Source organism: Mobula birostris, chromosome 23 (genome assembly GCF_030028105.1).
Source record: "Mobula birostris isolate sMobBir1 chromosome 23, sMobBir1.hap1, whole genome shotgun sequence".
NCBI lineage: Eukaryota > Metazoa > Chordata > Chondrichthyes > Myliobatiformes > Myliobatidae > Mobula > Mobula birostris.
Window position 1 is genome coordinate 40,540,474 of NC_092392.1, and position 22,406 is coordinate 40,562,879.

The following is a 22,406-nucleotide window of genomic DNA, read 5'->3' on the forward strand; positions in this document are numbered from 1 at the left end:
ACTGGAGAGGAAGGAATCTGATAGGAGAGTGTGGACCACAGGAGAAATGGAAGAGGGAGATCTGATAGGAAGACGAGAAGAAGTAAGAGGCCAGTGTGGGGAATAGGAGGGGTGGGGAGTAAAAATATTTTTTTACTGGAAGGAGAAATGTATATTTATGCCATCAGGTTGGACGCTGCCCAGCCAGAATACAAGCTGTTGCCCCTCCACCCTGAAGGACTTGTTGTGGCACAAGAGGAGGCCACAGACCAACATGCCAGAACGGGAATAGGAATCAGAATTAAAATGTTTGGCTACCGGGAAGTCACACTAATGGTGGATGGTGCGGAGGTGCTCAATGAAGCAGTGCCCGAATTTATGTCATTACTCACCAGTGTAGAGGAGGCCACATGGGGAGCACGGGGGTTGAATGGACAAGGGAATCATAGGGGGAGTGATCCCCGTGGAAAGCAGAGAGGGGCTTGACAAAGATACGTTTAGTGATAGGATCACTTGAATATGGCAAAAATTGTGGGGAATGATGCATTGGATGCAGAGGCTCGTGGGGAGGTAGGCAAGGACAAGAGGAATTCTATCACTGTTAAGGCAGTGGGAAGATGGGGTGAGCATGGATATTCAGGAAACGGAGGAGATGTGGGTGAGGGCAGCATCAATGATGGAGGAAGGAGAATCCCGTTCCCTGATGTCCTGGAAAGGAAAGCTGCATCTCGGGAAGAGATGCAGTGGAGACAATGGAATGGAGAAAAGGAAATAGCATTTTTACAGGAGACAGTGTCAGAAGAGGTATAGTCAAGATAACCGTGTGAATTGGTAGGCTTTAAAAAAAGATGTCAGTTGACAGTTTGTCTCCAGAAATGGACCAAGTGGATTTAAGGGCAGGGTGGAAGCTGGAAGCAAAGTCAATAAACGAGCTCAGCAGGGCTGCATGAAGCAGAACCAACGCAGTCATCAAAGTAGCCAGTGGAAGAGTTGGGCAGCATTTCCAAGGAAGGCTTAGAACATGGACTGTTCCATGTAGACATCAAAAAGGCGAGCATAGCCAAGGCCCATGGCTACCTTGATTCTGGAGAAAGTGAGAGGAGCTAAAGGAAAAACTGTTGGAGATTGAGGACCAGTCCTGCCAGGTGGAGGATAACTGGTTGGTTCTTTTATTGAGAAAAAGGCAGAGAGCTTCAAGGCCTTCTTGATTGGGGATAGAAGTGTATAGGGACTGGACATCCACTAATTCTGTGGATGCTAACCATTTCATGAGTGCAACGGATGCAGATTTTTCAGGAATAACCAATTAGCAGATAATGGCTCACAAATAACCCAAATCTGGTATTTAGATTTCAACCCTGAAAAACAAAATTACATTTCATTTAAAATAACTGTCATATTTATTCAACATTAAAAATTACACCATATACAAAAATGATACAAGAATTTACAGACCAAAGAAACATTTATTCAGACAATTGAGGTATTGGCATCAGAACATGTAACAGGAAAATATACCATAAAAATTAGGTTTAAATCACACCCTCCTATTGAGGGACTATTGGAAACACCTTTCTCAAGTTTAAAATACATTTAGATTTTTCCCTTTATCAAAAGAGAAATTCAAGTTTTGAAGCCCTGTTTATGCCAGTAATACTGTTTTACGACTCAAATTTTAATTTTCATTTTTACACAGGCTGAAAAGCAGTGTATTGGAAAATAAATGCTGAATTCTCTCAAGTCCAATTACATGAGATGAACAGAGCAGTGTATAAGTATTCCCAGTGTACAAGTCATCTCTCTATTTTGCCTCTTCCAAAACCACCCAGCAGTCTATGATACACACAACAGTTGAAGAAAAATTCAGGATGCAGAAATCAGTATCAACAGAGCACAATCATACCAACATAACTGAGTTGTACCTGAACTATTTTGATAGGCTCTAGAAGTTGTGTGTGAACAGGCAATCTAAAAAATTGTCACTCAAAACTATTTTTGAAATGGGAAGCAGGGTGTCAAGGATGAAACCTGCTCCCAGGAAGACCATGGGTCCTTCTTGGACATCTATTACATCCCCTGGGTATTAATTGTGATATTTTCCCCACTCTGGTCTTTTAATAAATGGATTGGTTTGTCATACTAACTTGCTATGATTTTGAACACAATCAATGTTTGCTTATTGGTGGTGGTGTCAAGTTGTTTAATGCACTAATTTCACACGTTTCATTTAATTAAAATCAAATATTTTAATAAATAAACCTTCCAATTATGCAACCTTTCTAATTTACTAATGCACTAGTACAATCACTGTACTTTGTAAAACAGCATTTCAGTAATTACAATGTACTCCAAGTCTATAAACGCACCATTTATACAAAATCTACTCAACTCCCAGAGTTGAATTTCTCAAGTTAAATGTCAAAAGCAGCACGAAACAAGGGGTCATTTTAAGTAGAGTTTTTACCTCTGAATCCAAACTGGTTTCTCCCTTAGGACAGCTGACACAAGTATATTTCTCACTAGGTAGGACCATCCAAAATTGAATATAGCCTATAAATTTTAATTTCTGCAACTTTTGGGATTGCTTAAAATAATAACAACAAAATGCAGTTCAAATATAAACCAGCTGTAGAAAATCCCATTTCAGTTTTGGCCTGGCTGATATTTGTCTACCTCCCACCTCCAGCCCAAAATAGGCACACCTCTTCAGGTGCAAACTCTGACTCAATTAAAAACATTTGTACATGTCCAGCACCACCATCACTGAGGAAACGGCCATGTATTGACTTTGACCTTGTCAAATGAAAAAGAATATACAATTTAATACATGTAATAGTTAACAAGACTACAAAAGTTTCCAGATACATAATTTTTTTTTTAGCTAGAACACAAACTCAAGTCTTTTCAAAAACCCATTATTTCATGGATATGGAAAAAGCCATTACAATCACCAACACATTTCTTCCATGTTTTCAAATTTGGTTGCAAAGAAAAAAAAAAGGCCATTCCTTTCAACTCTCCTCTGGATCCTTTCTCACTAACAGAAGCCATCATCCCTACTTCAGACATTGGCATTTTCAAATCCTTGTATACCAGTTCCAAGGGAACAGAAACTCCAGCTGCACAAATTTCAAATTCATCACAGATTGTTCTCCATTGTTCTATTCCAGTTTATAGTCTTTACACCCACTTCATCTTAAGGGGATCAACAGTTGTATTGATTTCTGCCTGATGATTTAGAGGAAAGGAACATCAACTTGATTGATTTAATATGGTTATCCATCAGCCAAGATATTGGAATTTGTACCTCTTACAAACTGTACTGAAATTAGCTAGATTTATTTTATCAGTGTTTTTTATGATAACAACCAATTTTTCAGAATTCATTTTGAACCTCAAAGCACCATGTTTTATTCCATGGCAATACAGGTTCTAAGGCTCTATCATGGCAGTTGGAGACCACAAAAATACAGTATCTACTTAGCATGTCAGCCATCACAAATAGCAATTTTCTAAACCTGCAGCATTTGTACACCACAGAATAATAAGTGCCATGTTCAGCTTATTCTTCTGATCAAAAACAAGCCTTTCAAACCATAGAAGTTCAACTGGATGCACCATAATATGTTCCAATTCTTACTTTGCATTTGGACCCAAAAATCAATCATTGCTTTTCAGGAAGGACGCCCAGGAAAGACCACACAAATACTGTAATCTCAATTCATGGAGATTATAACGCCTACAAGTACTCCAAGTTTCCCTTGCTGAATAATTAAATTACTAATGCACAGTCCAAGGAGTTACAAGTTACCGAAAGACAAAGGATCAATTCCAACCAGATTCTGGATCCCTATTCTTGGGACGTTTGTGGTATATCCTCTCAAGAGGTCAAACTTTGTGACTTCAACACTTAACTAACGGCAAGGTTAACTGGTAATTCAATCTTTGATCCTCTTGTATTATCGTTACCAATTTCAGACGGGCTACGTGTCTACAATAACAATTGTAGGGGGAGGTAGCGAGATGTTACAAGAAAATGGTGTGGGAGTTGGAACGGAACAAAACTAGTTCAACAAGTAATCAAGGTCAAAAATCAAAAAAAGACACTCCCTGAAGCTTGTGTTTAACTATAAACATATTAAACAAGATCTGAATATAATAAGGATAAAAATACATTAAAATTATTTACTCCGACTTCAAAAAAGTCCCACAATTAGAAACTGAAATCACGCCACCCTCACAGGTCTTAATCGGATCACAGGGGATAAGTTTACTTTAAGAATTTTTTGAGCCCTTTGCCGTGCTTTGGAAACACTTTCATCGGAAGATGAATCTTCAACTTTTATGGTTGGAAAGGTAGTTAGCCTGAACGCAGCAGCGGCTTTCCTAGATAAGTTGCCTCGTAAAACCCTGCTCATAACCTGCGAAGGAGAGGTCTTTGTGAGGCAGCTTTTGCCTTTCTTGTTGACGGGCACCCCCGCATTGGTTCCCGCTTTCCTTTGTCTCCTTCGCCGGCTCCTGGGCGCCCTCTCGGCGGTAGATTTAATTTCAGCCGTGGGCTTTGCTTCAGGTACCATGGAGCGGCATGAAGAATACCCGTACACATCCTTACTGCGGAGGATGACCGGGGAGAAACCTTCCTCCCTCATGCTGCACAGGAAGTCCCACAGTTCCAGCTCCGAGTTGTGAAAGTCGTTGCACTTAGGCATGAAGATCTTCAGCGCATCCTCCAGCGCCTTTGTTCCTGCGAACACCATCTGCGACCTGGAGTAGACCACTCGCTCCTCGGCAGCGCATACCTCCATGGCCAGGGATAACCTGACTCTTTCCAATCCACTTGCCCAATGGAGCACGGCACTTGGCGAGCTTTAGACACACACGCATATATGTGAGGTCAAGAAAACAAAAAAAAATCAGCCACAGAGAAATGCACACGCCCCTCGCTCCGAGCGTGGAGTGGGAGTTGAAAATGCAAGACACACACATTAAAAAAAACAGCCACTCACATTTCCTCAAGATGTCCCTGGGAAATGAGAAACGGCCCCATCCGCCGCCCATTTATAAATGGAGCCCTCCCAGTACGTCAGTTCAGTGACTCCACCCCGCCCCGCTCAACAGAAACAAAACAAGCCGCCCCAACACTCAGCGTTACGGGAGGGCACCACACCGTTTGTTTTCTGTGCTGGGGGGCGGCTACCTCATTGGGAAGCGTGAAGGAAATGCTTGGTGTTGGGTCCAGCGGCAGCCCAGGCTTGACTACTCAGGCAACATCTATGGGGAAGCTGTGGGCAGCCACTGGGTAACTCGGGCGATCCAGATACCTCGCGTGGAATTAAAACACTGGGTTATCCCCCAAGAGGCCACCGTATCAAAACGAATTCCTACTGATGGCAACGCAGGGTCTGCTCCAAGTGAGATACGTGATCTCGCTGAACGCAAACCCACGGAGTCCGCTTATTTTACTAGATATTTCAACTTCAGCCCAAAGGGATGAGAATTGGCTCTTCAATATGACTTTAGTTTGCCAAGGCTCTCCTGCATTGTATCTGAAGCCCAATCATTTGACCCAAAGGCTTTCGGCGCGATTAATTCCCACTGCTGTATTGCTCAGCATCATGGGAGTTTGTAGCAACCTACCCGAAACCACGTACGACTTTCAACGAGAAATCCAGATCTTCGCTCTGCGCCTGCTTAATTGTCTATTTATCAATTTGCAACATTCATATCCAAAGCTGTATCAGTTCTGATCGATCACTTCGAAATAATTTTTGCCAAGTTTTTCATCTACATTGAACTTAAATTTTTGGTTCTAAAATGTAAATTTTGGTGCAATGGTTATACTTCCATAATCCTTGCAGCACATCTTTTGTTTCTAGACCAATTGCCAAACTTTCGCCTTGGACCTTAATTGGTTCCATCATTTTGTCACTCCTATTGCTCCACTGCATCATACACCTTCCCTTTGTTTATTTCCTTTTCTAGTTTGTTTTAAAAATGTTCGAAGCTCTGATGAAAGATATAAATCTACAATATTAGTTCTGGTTTTCTCTCATCACAGAAGCTGCCTGATTTGCTAAGCATTTATATTTTTTTTACTGGGGGAAAAGCTTGATCCATAAAGTTGGTGGATGATCAAAACTGGAAAGTTTTTTTTAAGTTGTTCATAATTTTCATTCTTATCAAGTACCTCCCTTCTGACATACTTCACCAACATCTGCAGTTTAAATATTACTTTTCCATATCAATAATATTTAGCCAACTGTATGGTTAGTAGGGATGGCAGAGTGGAGATACATCTCTACTAAGGGAGGTGTAAGTTCCTCTTTTCCTCCGCTAGGCTGCAGGTCACCCTTGGGCAAGGTGCAGCTCCAGATTACCACTCCCCTCCCCACCCCCAAATCAGGGTCATGTGAAGCCTTGGGAGTGGGTGGTGGATGGCCGTATGTGTAGCTGGTTCATATCACAAATCCTGGCTATGCGATCACTGACACCAGGCAGACAATCTCTGAAGAGTATTGATAATGGCTGGAGTCTTCCGTCAAGCAAAGACACTGCCCAGAGGAAGGCAATGGCAAACCACTTCCGTAGAAAAATTTGCCAAGACGAATCGTGGTCATGGAAAGATAATGATCACCCACATCATACGACACGGCACGTAATGAGGATGAGGATGATGGTTAATAATTCTCTCTATTCTGAGTGGACAAACCCAACCAACACAAAAATTAAAACCTGCATTGATCTCTGTGTTATTCCTTTTCCCGCAGAAGCTGCTTAACTGATCGAATCTGTCAGGCATCTTTGCTTTAGTTTCAGATTCCAGCATTTGCAGTTTTATTTGCTTTCTATTTATGTTATAATTTTGGCTCTGCATCTTAGATGTCTTCTGTTCATATCATGAGTGAAAACATAAAATGGGGGAATATCCAATAGAAAAGAACATTCATTAACCTGCACTCTAATTCTGTACACCAGTGGTACAGGATTATGTTGATTCTACAGTCTGTCCAAGCTATTATTTTTTCAATTTGCATCATTGCCTTAAAATACATTTAATCATCATCATTACTTACTGTGTCATATGATGTGGGCGATCATGATCATTCTATGAAGATGATTGTTCTTGGCTAATTTTTCTACAGAAGTGGTTTGCCATTGTCTTTTTCTTTACATGATGGTTGACCCCAGCCATTATCAATACTCTTCAGAGATGGTCTGACTGGAATCAACTTGTTACTGGTAGTGAGAATTTTAGATATAAAATGGAAATGGTAAGCCACTAAAACTAGCGTGAAGTTGTTAAAATCAAATTAAATTTACTTAACAGGATTAATTTGTTTTCTGAGAAAAGATGATGAGAATAGGGTAATTGATGTGTACATGAACTTTCAGAAGTAATTTGATAAAAGATACCACATTATAGACTTCCAAGCAAGTTAAAGGAACAACGACAGCATTGGGGCATAATTGTCTCTGAGACAGAAAGCAGAGCAGTGGTGCATGTTTTTCAGAATCAAGAGGATTTTTTTTCACTCATTGCATGACATAAAAATACAGCACCAAGATATTCAGAACCAAATAAAATTATAAGATAAAGCAAAATTCTAAATTATATAACCGAGCTGCTGCTCGTTCAGAAACTATCTGAATGGGTTCCTTTGCTGCTCTGCTGAAAGGGTGGCTGTCCTTTGGTTTGTTCCATTGAGCAGTGCCGAGAATTTGTGTGCTCCTGAGAACTGGTCTTTTTATATATTCTGTGTGCGAGAATGAAGTTAAATTTACAGATTAAACAAAGCTTGGAAATGTAGTGACTATTTTAAAGGATAGTAACTTCAGGAGTTTACAGAAGGACTTGGTAAATTGGGGAGAAGCATGGCAGATAAAACACAACATAAGAAAATCTTATATAATATACTTCTGGAGGAATAATGAAGAGCAGCCATATTCGTTAAATGGCATAATTTTTAAATTTTGCACGAAGAAGTGATAATATGTGTGTACACAAATATTTGAAGATAGGTGATCCTTTCTGAGTGTCTTTGACCTGAAATATTATTTGCTTTCCACAGATGCTATCTGTTCTGTTCAAAGCTCAAAGTTTAAAGTAAATGTATTATCTAAGTACATCTTTTACTACCCTGAGATTCATTTTCTTGTGGGCATTCACAGTAGAACAAAGATATACAAAAGAATGAATGAAAACTATGCCCAGAAACTGATGAACAACCAATATGCAAAAGAAGATAAACTGTGTAAATAAATTAATAAATACTACTGAGAACATGAGTTGTAGGGTCCTTGAAAGTCAGTCCATAGGTTGTGTAATCAGTTCAATGTTGAGGTAAGTGATGTTATCTACACTGGTTTATGAGCCTGATAGCTGAAGGGTAATAACTATTCCTGAACCTGGTGGTGTGGGACCAAAGCCACCTTTACCTCCTTCCTGATGGCAGCAGTGAGAAGGGAATGCCTTGGACTCAGGAGGTCTTTGATGATGAATGCTGCCTTCCTGCAACAGCACTGCTCGCAGATATGCTAAATGTTGGGAGGAGCTTTTCTTTTAATGGACTCAGCTGGAACCACAGTTTCTGGTAGGCTTTTCCATTCTTGGGCATTGATACCTCTATACTGCTCCAGAATACAACCAATCAGGATACTGTCCACTGTGCATCTACAGAGGTTTGTCATAGTTTCTGATGAAATGCTGAACCTGTGCAAACTTCTAAGAAAGTAGAGGCGATGACGTGCCTTCTTTGTAAGGGCATCTACTTACTGGCCCCAGGACAAATCTTCCAAAATGATAATGCCAAGGAATTGAAAGTTACTGACCCTCACCACCTCTGATCCTGATGAGGACTGGCTCATGGACCTCTGGTTTCCTCCTCCTGTAGTCACTAGTCACCTCTGTGGTTTTGCTGATGTTGAGTGAGAGGCTGTTGTTGTAGCACCATTTTCATTTTTCCATCTCCCTCCTATATGCCAATTCATCTCAACCTTTGATTCGACCAACAACAGTGGTCTCGAAGGTAAACTTCAATATAGCACTGGAGCTGCAGTTAGCCTCACAGTCGTAAGTATAAAGTGAGTAGAGCAGCGGGCTAAGCACACAGCCTGTAGTGCACCGTTGCTGATGGTGATTGTGGAGGAGGTGTTGTTACCAATCAGAACTGACTGGGGTCTGCAGGTGAGGAAACAGAGGATCCGGTTACACAAGGGGCTATCGAGGCCTAAGCTTTAGAGGTTATTGACAAGTTTTGAGGGGATTATAAAGTTGAATGCCGAACTGCGGACAATGAAAAGCATCCTGAAGTATACACCTTCACTGTCGTTTCAGAGCTGTTGTTGACCTGATGCGACTGTAAGCAAATTGGAACAGATCCAAGTCACTCCTCAGGCAGGAGTTGATAATGTTTCATGACCAACCTCTCAAAGCACTTCATCACAGTGGATATAAGTGCTGCTGGGTGACGGTCACTGAAGCAGGTCACCACATTCTTCTTGGGAACCAGTATGATTGAAACCTGCTTGAAGCAGTTGGGTATGTTAGACTGGCAAAGCAAGAGGTTAAAGATGGCAGCAATCTAGCTAGTTGATCAGCATAGGTTTCCAGTACTCGGCTTGGTACACTGTCTGGGCCAGATGCTTTCCGTGGGTTCATCTTCCTGAAAGGTGATCTTAGGTCAGTTTCAGAGACTGAAATCACAAAGTCGCCAGGGGCTGTGGGAGTTCATGAAGGTCAGGGTGAGCAACAAAGGCATTGAGCTCATCTGGGAGTGAAACTTTGTTATCACATATCTCGTCTGGTTTTGCGTTGTAGGAGGTGATAGCATTCAAGCCCTGTCACAGCTGTAGATCATCCTTCTGTGATTCAAGTTTGGTCCACGGTGTATTTCCAGCATTTTGTTTTATTTCAGATTTCCACCATCTGCAGTTTTTTTGATTTTCAGTCTTTGAAGATTGTGGGACAGATTGAGTAAGCATTTAAAAAGATAGGTAGTGAGTCCTTGGCTTTTATATATAGGACGGTGTAAAAACAAGGAAATTTTGCAATGTGCAGTGGTGAAAGCAGATCTAGCAGCAACACTAAAATGAATATTGGTTAAATACTCAATCATTCACAATGCTATGAGATAATGTAGTGATGTACGGTTGAAGAACTGGCATAAATATTTTGAACTGAAATGCCTCGTGTTATGAATCTGATTTTCTGATAACTATATTTTATTACTTAAAGTGGTAGCATTGACCTAGCTTGTTCACAATCAAGAAAATTATAACTCCTACATTCAGATCTCCAAGATACTTCATAAACAATACAAATCAGTTGCCAGATTACTACATTTGTAAAGACTAGGAAACTGATTACTGGTTACATATATTCGGTGCCCACTTTATTAGGTACAGGAGTGGAATTGTGTGTGGTATTCCACTGTAGTAGTCCATCCACTTCAGGGTTTGGCATGTTGTGGATTCAGAGATGCTCTTCTGCACACCACTATTGTAACGCATGCTTATTTGAGATCCTGCACCTTCCTGTTGGCTTGAAACAGTCTAACCAGTCAGAAGTCATTGTTCTCTGACGTCTTTCATTAACAAAGTGTTTTTCAACCACAGAACGTCTTTTGATTGTGTCCCATTCTCTGTAAATTCTAGAAACCACGGTGCATGAAAATCCCAGGAGTTCTGCAGTTTCTGAGATACTCAAATCACCCTGTCTGGCACCAACAATCATTTTCCTGTCACTTAGATCACATTTCTTCCCCATTCTGATGTTTGGTCTGAACAACAACTGAATCTCTTGACCATGTCTGCACGCTTTCATGTGTTGAGTTGCTGCCACGTGATTGGCTGATTAGATATTTGCATTAACGAGCAGGTGTACCTAATAAAGTGGCCACTGAGTGTACTTTGATTACTCCATGATTGCAGAAGGCATGCACTGATCTTCCAGGTGACCACCCATTCTCTCCTTCATCCTCGTAACATGCTTGGAGGTTAACAGGCTATTGCGTCTTGTGTCTTCATGTGGTAAGTAGCACAGCGATCAAGGGGGAGTAGATGGTCCATGTTAGATAGAATAAGCAACAGGGATATAAGGACAATAAAGAGAGGTGGAATAGATCTAATAGGTTTGTTCTGATGGAGTGTTCATGGACCTGATAGGCTGACTAGCCTTCTCACTTTCAAGGACTCTTCATCCCATGTGCTTGAATATATATTGTTTATTTATTTATACTGTTGTTTCTTCTGTTTACATTTGCACAGTTTGTTGTTTTCTGCACTTTGGTTGAATGCCCTAGTTGGGTGGCCTTTCGTTGATTCTGTTATGGATACTATTCTATAGATCTGTTGAGTAAGCCCACAAGAAAATGAATCTCAGGGTTGTATATGGTGATATATGTGTACGTTGATAATAACATTTACCTTGAACTTTGAACTTCTGTGCTGTCATAAGCAAGTAATTATGCAGGTCTTCAGTAGTAAAATAAACATAAAACGGAATAACTTGCTGTGCAAAATACACCATTAATATAATGTTGCAAATATATTTGTCTGACATGATCATTCATTCTGTGGAAACAGCAATATCAAGGAACACTAGAGAATGCTAACAGCAGATATTACCATATGTGATGTCATCAGCTCATGGGTGGTTGTGGTTGAGTGTACAGTGAAGAATTGCCTGTGCACCAGCTGGTTATTATAATGTTGGCAGGAAGCATCGTATTGTTCCTTTCATTTTGGGTCAGCAAGTTTGGTGTGAAGGAAAAGGGCGATTTGTTTATTCAGTAATTTGTAGAGAGGAGATTGGAAGATAGAATTAATATATTCATCAAATCATTGAATTTGGTGCAAGAGACAGAAGGGATCTATTTATTAGTTTTTTTTATGGAGAGAAAATCAGAATTCGGAGAATGACAGTTGCTATGGTTACAGGAGTGCTCACTGGTGCTGAGAGCAAAACCACAGCTGTGTAATGCTTTTTTTTCAACTGCGGATGGCTCATGGGAAAGTAGTTCCAGTTGGGTTGTAGTCTCACTTACATGGAATAAATTTTACACACCACGGAAATGAAGTAGCTACTACATGTCATATGGTTGTAGCAATCAACTGGAAAATGCAAAGTAGGGATGAGCTGAGATCAAAAAGGCATGGAAACTCAATTCATAAATGGATCACGCGTGTGATTAGACTCATTATAAGAAAAGTCTTGCTTCCAGAGTAGAAACATGATCAGAAACTTTAAAAAAACAATATCTGACCCACTGAAAGAATTTTTCCATTTATTACATCAGTAATAATTACAAATATGAAAGTGAAAACTAAGAATTTAGTTTACAGATTTTAGTCAAAGAAGACAAGTTGATGACTTGCTCATATATGTTTATACTTGTTGGAAAATAGAATTGTTTAGAGCTAAGAATAAAACACCACTTTTTCCAGGAGAATACCACGAATGAAATATAATACAGAAGATACACTCCGTGGCCAGTCTATTACGTACCTTCTGTAACATGGCCACTGAGTGCGTGCTCATAGTCTGCTGTTGCTGTAGCACATCCACTTCAAGTTTCAAAGTGTTGTGCGTACAGAGATGTCCTCTGCACACCACTGTTGTAACGTGTGGTTACTTGAGTATTTTTGCCTTCCTGTCAGCTTGAACCAGATGGCCATTTCCCTCTGACTGCTCTCATTAACAAAGCATTTTCGCCCATGGAACTGAAACTCACTGGATGATTCTTTTTGTGTTCACATTAAACTCCCTATAAACTCTAGAGACTGTTGTGTGCGAAAATCTCAGAAGATCAGCAGTTTCTGAGATACTCAAATCAGCCCGCCTGGCACCAACAATCATTCAAAGTCACTTAGATCACATTTCTTCCCCATTCTGATGTTTGGTCTGAACAACAACTGAATCTCTTGACCATGTCTGCATGCTTTTATGCACTGGGTTGCTGCCACATGATTTATGGATTAGATAACTGTATTAATCAGCAGGTGTACATAATATACTAAGTATAACTGCAGTGTATTTTTATATATCTTTTACCCATTGCAGCCAAAATGATAGAAGGAGGGAGCCTTTAACGTGGTGAACTGCCTGGTCGTCAGTAATGTTGAACTTCTTGAATACTGTTGGACAAGTTTAGAGTATTTGAACCTTGAGGTTGGTGGAAAGTGTTTGGAAAGTCAGAAGGTGTGGTCACTTCCTGCAGGGTCCCTAAACTCTGCCCAGCTTCTGTAGCCACTGCATTTATGTAGCTGGTTAAATATTTGCTCAGTGTTGATTGTTGAGAACTCAGAAAGAGTAAAACCACTGAACATCAAGGTAAAATGGAAGGAAACTCTGACGCTGGAGGGCCTTTACCCACTCTCTTTATGCTTTATGCAAAATACATGCCATTTTGCAGCCATGTATAGTTGTTGTTCAGGCTTGCTGTATGCAGACAGTGCTGCTTCATTTTATGAATTACAGATAAGGTTTAACATGCCACTGCACAATCGCCAGTGAGTATCCCACTTCTGACCTTGTGCTGGAAGCTCACTTATGGATAAAAGGCCTGGAGCTGAACTGTTCGATCTCCAATAACCATGAGTCACAAATAGTCATAGTCATAGTCATAGTCATACTTTATTGATCCCGGGGGAAATTAGTTTTCATTACAGTTGCACCATAAATAATTAAATAGTAATAATAAAACCATAAATAGTTAAATAGTAATATGTAAATTATGCCAGGAAATAAGTCCAGGACCAGCCTATTGGCTCAGGATGTCTGACCCTCCAAGGGAGGAGATGTAAAGCTTGATGGCCACAGGCAGGAATGACTTCCTATGACACTCTGTGTTGCATCTCTGTGGAATGAGTCTCTGGCTGAATGTACTCCTGTGCCCAACCAGTCCATTATGTAGTGGATGGGAGACATTGTCCAAGATGGCAGGCAACTTGGACAGCATCCTCTTTTCAGACACCACCATCAGTGAGTCCAGTTCCATCCCCACAACATCACTGGCCTTACGAATGAGTTTGTTGATTCTGCTGGTGTCTGCTACCCTCAGCCTGCTGCCCCAGCACACAACAGCAAACATGATCGCACTGGCCACCACAGACTCGTTGAACATCCTCAGCATCGCCAGGCAGATGTTAAAGGACCTCAGTCTCCTCAGGAAATAGAAACGGCTCTGACCCTTCCTGTAGACAGCCTCAGTGTTCTTTGACCAGTCCAGTTTATTGTCAATTCGTATCCCCAGGTATTTGTAATCCTCCACCATGTCCACACTGACCCCCTGGATGGAAACAGGGGTCACCAGTACCTTAGCTCTCCTCAGATCTACCACCAGCTCCTTAGTCTTCTTCACAACAAGCTGCAGATAATTCTGCTCACACCATGTGACAAAGTTTCCTATCGTAGCCCTGTACTCAGCCTCATCTCCCTTGCTGATGCATCCAACTGTGGCAGAGTCATCCGAAAACTTCTGAAGATGACAAGACTCTGTGCAGTAGTTGAAGTCCGAGGTGTAAATGGTGAAGAGAAAGGGAGACAAGACTGTGGAGCCCCAGTGCTGCTGATCACTCTGTCAGACACACAGTGTTGCAAGCACACATACTGTGGCAAGTGCACATACTGTGGTCTGCCAGTCAGGTAATCAAGAATCCATGACACCAGGAAAGCATCCACCTTCATTGCTGTCAGCTTCTCCCCCAGCACAGCAGGGCGTAGGGTGTTAAACGCACTGGAGAAGTCAAAAACATGACCCTCACAGTGCTCGCTGGCTTGTCCAGGTGGGCGTAGACACGGTTCAGCAGGAAGACAATGGCATCCTCAACTCCTAGTCGGGGCTGGTAGGCGAACTGGAGGGGATCTAAGTGTGGCCTGACCATAGGCCGGAGCAACTCCAGAACAAGTCTTTCCAGGGTCTTCATGATGTGGGAGGTCAATGCCACCGGTCTGTAGTCATTGAGGCCGCTGGGGCGCGGCGTCTTCGGCACAGGGACGAGGCAGGACGTCTTCCACAGCACAGGAACCCTCCGGAGCCTCAGGCTCAGGTTGAAGACATGGCGAAGTACTCCACATAGCTGAGGGGCACAGGCTTTGAGGACCCTGGTACTGACACCATCTGGTCCTGCAGCCTTGCTTGAGTTGAGACGTTTCAGCTATCTTCTCACCTGTTCAGCTGTGAAGCCCACCGTGGTGGTTTCGTGTGGGGAAGGGGTATAGTCATGAGAGAGCAGGGTGGGGGACTGTGAGGAGGGGTAGGAGGGGAGAGTGGAATATGTGTTAAATGATTTCCATAAAAACCTCAAAATTAAAATCTTATGTTCACTCTTCAGTCCTCCTTTGTCCTAATAGCATTTATCCATGGTATTGTTTGTAAATAGGTGTTGGTGAGATACTCACACACTTGCTCACAGATAGTGAGCATGAGGTGTGCACAAAAAACCACACAACTGAGAAAATCTGCACGTGGAAAAAAAGAAACACCACAGGAAATAATATGAGCTAAGATCTGAGAAGACAGGAAAAGAATTATTGCAGTAGTGATCGGAATCAGAAAGATAAGAACCGGGGTCACACTGAAGTCAATGCGAGTGCCGAAAAATATGAGGTCTAAAGCTGAATATGCCGCAAGCAGCCGCAAGCATCATTCTTCTTTTAGAATTCTTCAATGTAAATAGTCTTCAAGACAAGTTAAATGCAATTATAGAAGCACATTGGGAAGAAAAGGCCTAAAATGATATTTTTTTAGAATTAAATGTTTAATTTAACTAAAATGCATAAAATTTTGTGCAAAAACTTTACTTAGTTATGGTGACCAGTAGATTCAATCCTTTTTTTCCATAGACTCATATACATAGAAGTGTGCTCATGAATTGTTAAAAGGTCAAACTAAAGGTACAGTGAAGATTGTGATATGCTCTTATGACACCTTCAAAGCAATTGCACATTTAAAGGAGGACATGATAAGAGGTTTATTTTGCAAATATGAATCAAAAATAAACAAAGAAAAACTTGGTTTTATTACATACATTTTCTTTCATTAAAAGCTGACAACTATTCCCTAACTTTTTAAGCCTCCCTGTGTAAATAAGATATCTAAGCAGCTCATGCATTTCAGAAACAAGGATTAACTAAAAAGGAAGGCAATCATAAATGTTGCAATGTGGAGTAAAGTCTAAATTGCGATAAAGAGGCCCATTTGAAAGATTCCATTGTAGATGTAAAACAGTACAACCCAGGAACAGGCAATTCGGCCTACAGTGTTGTTCCGAACCAGTCAAAGGCAGATCAAAAATACTCAAACACTAATCCCTCCTACCTACACAACGTCCATATCCTTCCATGTTCCTTACATCTATGTGCCTTTCCAAATATCTCTTAAAAGCCTCTAATGCATTTGCCTCTACCACCATACTAGGCATCCACCACACTGAGTAAAAAACTTACCCCTCACATCCCCTTGAATATACTCCCCCTCCTCACCCTCTGGTACTAGACATTTCAACCCTGGGAAACAGATACTCCCTGTCTATGTGTCACAACGGTGGGGCATTGGGAGCAAGGGTGGACTCAAATGCAAGGCACATCTTGTGAGGTTAAGTAAATTGAGTTTATTGTTTGATACCAGGAGAGCAAAGCAGAAACAGGACTAGTGAACTGGACAAGAACTCAGGACTATGACTAGGCTGGGACAAGGGTCTGGGCTAGGACTCGGAATCGGATCCCAGAACTAGAGGCGACAAGAAGAGGCTATGGTATGGACTCCAAGCCAGGGACTGGGCAAGGACCCAGTTCCTGGGTCTTGCCTCGGGCTCGGACCCCAGAACCAGGCATGGACATGACATGGGCTAGGTAGAGGAGGAACATGGAAAAACAGAGCCTCAGTCTTGGGAGAGCAGGTACATGGAACCATGGGCACATACACAGAACACGGAGTCGGGACCCCTCCTTGGATACAGGACATATGGCCAGGACTCACACACAGAACAGAGAGCCGGGACCCCTCCTTGGGTACAGGACATAGGGCCGGGACTCATGACCCCCCGCGGGGAAACGGCAAGATGGCCTGACTTATCCCACGGAGGCGAGGACAAGACAAGACCAACACGAAAGAACACCAGACAGTACCTATCTAGCTCCGGTTATAGAACTAGATTGAAGTGCAGGCGAGGGCTGCGGACAAAGGCTAGAGACGAGAGGGGCAGAGAAGGGATTCAGACAGGGGGGTAGGACAGGAATCACAGACCGCCAGGGGTAGTACTTGACTCGGAACTTGGATGCCGCTAGGACCAGGACTTCACTCAGAACTTGGATGCCGCCAGGGCCGGGACTTGACTCGGTACTTGGATGCCACTAGGACCGGGACTTGACTTGGTACTTGAATGCCCCCGGATCCAGGACTTGACTTGGAGCCTCCGGGTAGTGGCAAGCTCTCGACTCAGCCCGGGAACAGTAGACAGCGGTTCTTGATTCCCTCCAGCAAGTTAACTGACGGACCCACCTCGGTGAGGAAACTTTGCAGGCTCGCTTTGGCGAGGTAACTTGACAGGATTGCTCCGGTGAGGAAAGGCGAATTACCGGCACTCGCTTCAGGTGGAGACTAGACTTGCTCCGGCCAGATGACATTGGCACACCGTACCTCGGTGACTTTGCAAACGCTCTCACGCCGAACGGCTGAAAGCCGGAGACTGTAAACTACCAGTTCAACCAAGAGTAAATTGCCTCTAATCACCAAGGCCGAGGGACACGGGGAAACAGGGAACCAAAGGGAAACAGGGAGTCAAAGGTCCAGATCGTAACATAAACAAAGTAAATTTAAAGGGACCCCGATCCGGACCATGACACTATGCCTCTCATAATTTTATAAACCTCTACCAGCTCTCCTCTCAGCCTCCACTGCTCTACAGAAAACAATTCAAGTTTATCCAGCCTCTCACGATAGTACCAGGCAGAAACCTAGTAAACCTCTTCTGCACCCTCTCCAAAGCCTCAACTGTCACAGTCCCGATGGTTAATTCCCCATTTTCTCCTAATTCCCTTTGATGACGACACACCTGGTTTTCATCAAGACCTGCAGCATAAGAAACCTGGCTTTGCACCCACTAATTGCCAGGTCATTGGTTTTGCCAGTGTGGTAATTAACGTTTCCCGGCCACTTAGGATTGTGTGTCCTAAGTTTGCTTCAGTACCAAGATTTATTTGTGAAATTCAGTCTCTCCATGTCAAGATCAGTTTTCTAAGTCCCACTCCAGTTCCGAGGTTTACCTGCGAAACCCAGTCTGTCTGTGTCACGATAAATTCTGCCTGTCTCCTGCCTTCCTGCTCTCCCTCCTGTTTGCTGTTCAATGCTCACGCTCGCATCTGCATGATAACTAAATCTCCGTGCCTGTGTCCAGCACTTGGGTTCGCCTCATTTGTTGCAACATCAACAACCTTCCTATAGTGGGGTGACCAGAACTGTATGCCATACTCTAGATGTGGCCTAACCAGAGTTTTATAAAGTTGCAACATAACATCTTGCCTTTGAACTCAATGCCTCAACTAATAAAAACAAGCATCCCATAAGCCTTCTTAACCACCTTAGCATTTACTCATCCATTTTCATTCCAAAGAGGAAAGTGCTAGCTCACTCAACCTCACCTTGTAAGACATACTTGCTAATCCATGCAGCATCTTGGTAAGTATCCTCTGCACTCTTTCCACATTCTCCTATAATAAGACAAGCAGAACTGAACATAATAGTCTAAATGTGGTCTAACCAGAGTTTTACAGAGCTGCAGCATTACCTCGTAGTTCCTGAACTCAATCCCTTGACTAATGAAGGCCTTCTTAACCACCCTATCACTTGCGTGGCAGCTTTGATGTGGACCCCAAATCCCTCTGTATCTCCACACTGTTAAGAATCCTGTCATTCACCATGTACTCTGCCTTCATGTTCAACTTTCCGAAGTGTATCACTGCATACTTTTCCAGATTGAACTCCACCTGCCACATCTCAGCCCAGCTCTACACTGTCACCTACAACAACCTTCTCCACTATCCACACCACCACCAAACATCGCGTCATCTGTAAACTCACTAACCCACCCATCCACCTCCTCATCCAAGTCATTTATAAAAATCACAAAGAGCAGGGGACCCAGAACAGATCCCTACAGAACACTGCTGGTCACCGACCTCCAGGCAGAATATGCTCCATCTACTATGACCCTCTGCCTCCTGTGGGCAAGCCAATTCTGAATCCACACAGCAGAGTTTCCCTGGATTCCAGGCCTGATTTTCTGACTGAGCCTACCATTTTGCATCTTGTCGAACGCCTTATTTAAAATCCATATACACCACATCCATTGCTCTACCTTCATCAATTTGTTTCGTGACTTTCTTGAAGAATTCAATCAGGTCCATGAGGCATGCCCTGCCTATCACAAAACCATGCTGACTAACCCTAATGAGACAATGCTTCTCCAAATCTCAAAAATCCTGCTTTTAAGAGTCCTTTCCAATGGTCTCCCCACCACTAACTATAGTTCCCAGGATTGTCGCTATTAACTGTCTTGAACAAGAGAACAACATTTTCCACCCTCCAATTCTTTTGTTTCTATTCCTGTGGCCAGTGAGGATGTAAAGATCATCAGCAAAGATTGGTGGCTTGATTGTCAGGATTGTTCAGTGAAGAAACCAGATTTGAAGAAATAACTTCTGACTGATTGTTCGGAAGCAGGAACATCTGCACAAGACTTTACATCAGGATAGTCTATACTTAGCCTGTTAAAGGGGACCTCATTCTTCGTTTTATTAACTTGAAACATTCTTTGAAACAGTTCATATTACTATATACATAAATGATGGTCAATACTCAAAACTAGTATGCATACTTACCAATCATTACCAATTATTTACTAAATCATTTACCAATTATTTACTATCATTATTGAAGTTTTAACTTAACAGTTGCTCTAATATTGCAGTGACCTTATCCAAAACTTATCTCAATTTCCCAGTTAGAAGGAATTCTACTTGTGATTCCCATTGGAACTGAACACATGGCAATGTTGAGTAAAATAGATTGAATAGGTCTATAATGTGTTTCTTTGAAGTTAAACCAGACCTTCTCAGCACTCAAACATGAAAAATAGCCACCTGAGTCACTATCAAGCCCATTACAAAATCCCTATGGAAACTGTCAAGAAAAATATATATTGTTTCTAAATGGGCTAATATTCTTTTGTAATTACAACAGTATCAAGAGTCTGCAATATAGAATTTTTTCTAGTAATGGCAAAGAATTATTCTTGTTTTTAAAATTTGTACAGCCTTGTAACCAGTGGGAGTGGCTCAAAATGAAACTTGATTAATATGCTTGATGGGACACAGAGAGATTAGAACATCTGGAGATTGTTGCTCATGTTTTATTCCAGACCTCAGCTCCCTGGGTTGAAAACAGAATTAATATTGGTGATACTGTTTTTTCTGGATGAGACAAGATTTAATCTATTTCTCAAGTAGCTCAAAGATCCTGTAGGATTATTATGAAGAATAGCAGGGGATTTATTGAATATCACTAAAATATTTCAGAAGCTCCCTTCAGGAAACTGCTATAGGACTATTGAAACAACTACTTCATGCCATCTTAAAAGTTTCTTCCCCCAGGCAGTTAATCTGATTAACCATTTTAGTTAGCCATGCCCACATTCTTCTTCCTACTACCCATATCATAGCACTGCTCTGTAAACACCTTAAACCACATTTTATAATCTTGTTTACTGGTATTTATGTATTGATGCACATTTTATTCCATATCTGCACTTTACCCTCCAATTTTACCTTTTATGTAATTCTTTATTCTTTATAATTGTTGAAAGCTGTTGTTTTTTGTTACATGTTGCACCCTAACTGATATACTCGGTAAATTCCTTAAACACGTAAATGTATATAGTGAATAAAGATGATCCTTGATCCTTGAAACAGGTTATCTGGACAATATTATGTTACTTTTTTTGTGGAGCTTACTGTCAGTTTCTGTTGCTGAAGCTACACTTCAAAGTTTAGTAGTGACATATTTTTAAATTACATTATTGACCGCAAAATGCTTTCCAAATCTGAAATGAAAGCTGTTAAATAAATGAAAGTCATATGTTCCTTATATAATTGTGATCATTTTAAAATCTAATCTTGTTTTGCTCATGAAAGAAAATCAGGTTACATTAATGGCACAAAATTTCCCCTAACCAGTAACTGCCAGACTCCTCTCAACTAATTCTGCTTTTATGTGGAGTTAGGTCCCCGTTGTGATCTAAGGAGAGGTGAATAAAGCTGAGTGATGGTGTGTATTTAACATTTCAGTAATATTGTAAATATATTATTTGGTTAAACATTCGTGTTCATTTAAATAATTCACTACGGGTTATATGTAAAAATGCGTGAATTGCATTCGTCGTGCTGCTACCACATGATACGTGCGCGCCTTGCTAAAGTAAAAAGTTGAACTAAGATTCGCAATTAAGTTAACATTTTGAAGTTACAAAACATAACATAACAAGTGACAGCAAGCTGAGTGAAGTTGAAGGATGTGCAGGACTTTCCAAATGACATCTCCTCAAAATTCCTTTGACATTGACAACCATTTGGGAACATTGAAGAATTATGTAAACTTAAATATACTGTCAAAAAAATTTGGAAAACATTAAAATTAAAACAGGGCATTTGAAATTGTCATTGTTGATAAGTATTCACATTCTATACACTAATATAGTACGACTGGGAAACCCCCAAATAGTTCCAAATTGCTGCATAGTTTTCCTCAAGACTGTTGGCTTTTTGGCAGAAAGTTTAGTCCACTGTAAAAAACTTAAACCTCCTATCATCTTGCAATAAGGTGCCTATAATTTTGGCATCTATCAAGAAACTATATTGTTTGTACCCCAGAATCAGGTTTAATATCACTCATATATTTTGTGAAATTTGTTGTTTTGTGGCAGCAGTACATTCCAATACATAATAATAAAAGACCATAAATTACAATAAGAACCATTTGTATGTAAAAATTAAATTAAATAACTAGTATAAAAAGAGAGCAAAAAAATAGTGCGGTAGTGAACATGGCTTCATTGCCCATTCAGAAATCTGATGGTGGAAGGGAACACTGTTCCTAAAATGTTGAGTGTGTTTCTTTAGGCTTCTGTACCCCCTTCTCGATGACAAAAATGAGAATAGGGCATGTGCTAGGTGATGGGGGTCCTGAATGATGGATGCAGCCTTTTTGATTGATGGAAAATATATATCCTTTATGTCAAAAATAATCTTACACAGAGAATCTATGGGATTTGTCAAAAGAAAAAGCCAATTCAATTTTCAGGCAATAAATCTGTGGTATAATGGTTTCCTTTGCCTCTCCCTTATCATTTATGGCTGTTCGAACCTTGCAAGG

The 22,406-nt window shown here is 41.3% G+C and overlaps 1 protein-coding gene across 1 annotated transcript; it reads right to left on the reverse strand.

Moving 5' to 3' along the window:
- Positions 1–1,355: 1,355 nt before the first annotated feature.
- Positions 1,356–5,023, reverse strand: LOC140186637 (coiled-coil domain-containing protein 71L-like). Its single transcript, XM_072241025.1, has 2 exons — positions 4,986–5,023; positions 1,356–4,845 (listed from the first exon to the last, which is right to left on the reverse strand). The coding sequence occupies exon 2, from the start codon at positions 4,782–4,784 to the stop codon at positions 4,206–4,208; it is 579 nt and encodes a 192-aa protein (XP_072097126.1). The 5' UTR covers positions 4,785–4,845; positions 4,986–5,023; the 3' UTR covers positions 1,356–4,205.
- Between the last annotated feature and the right edge of the window lie 17,383 nt (positions 5,024–22,406).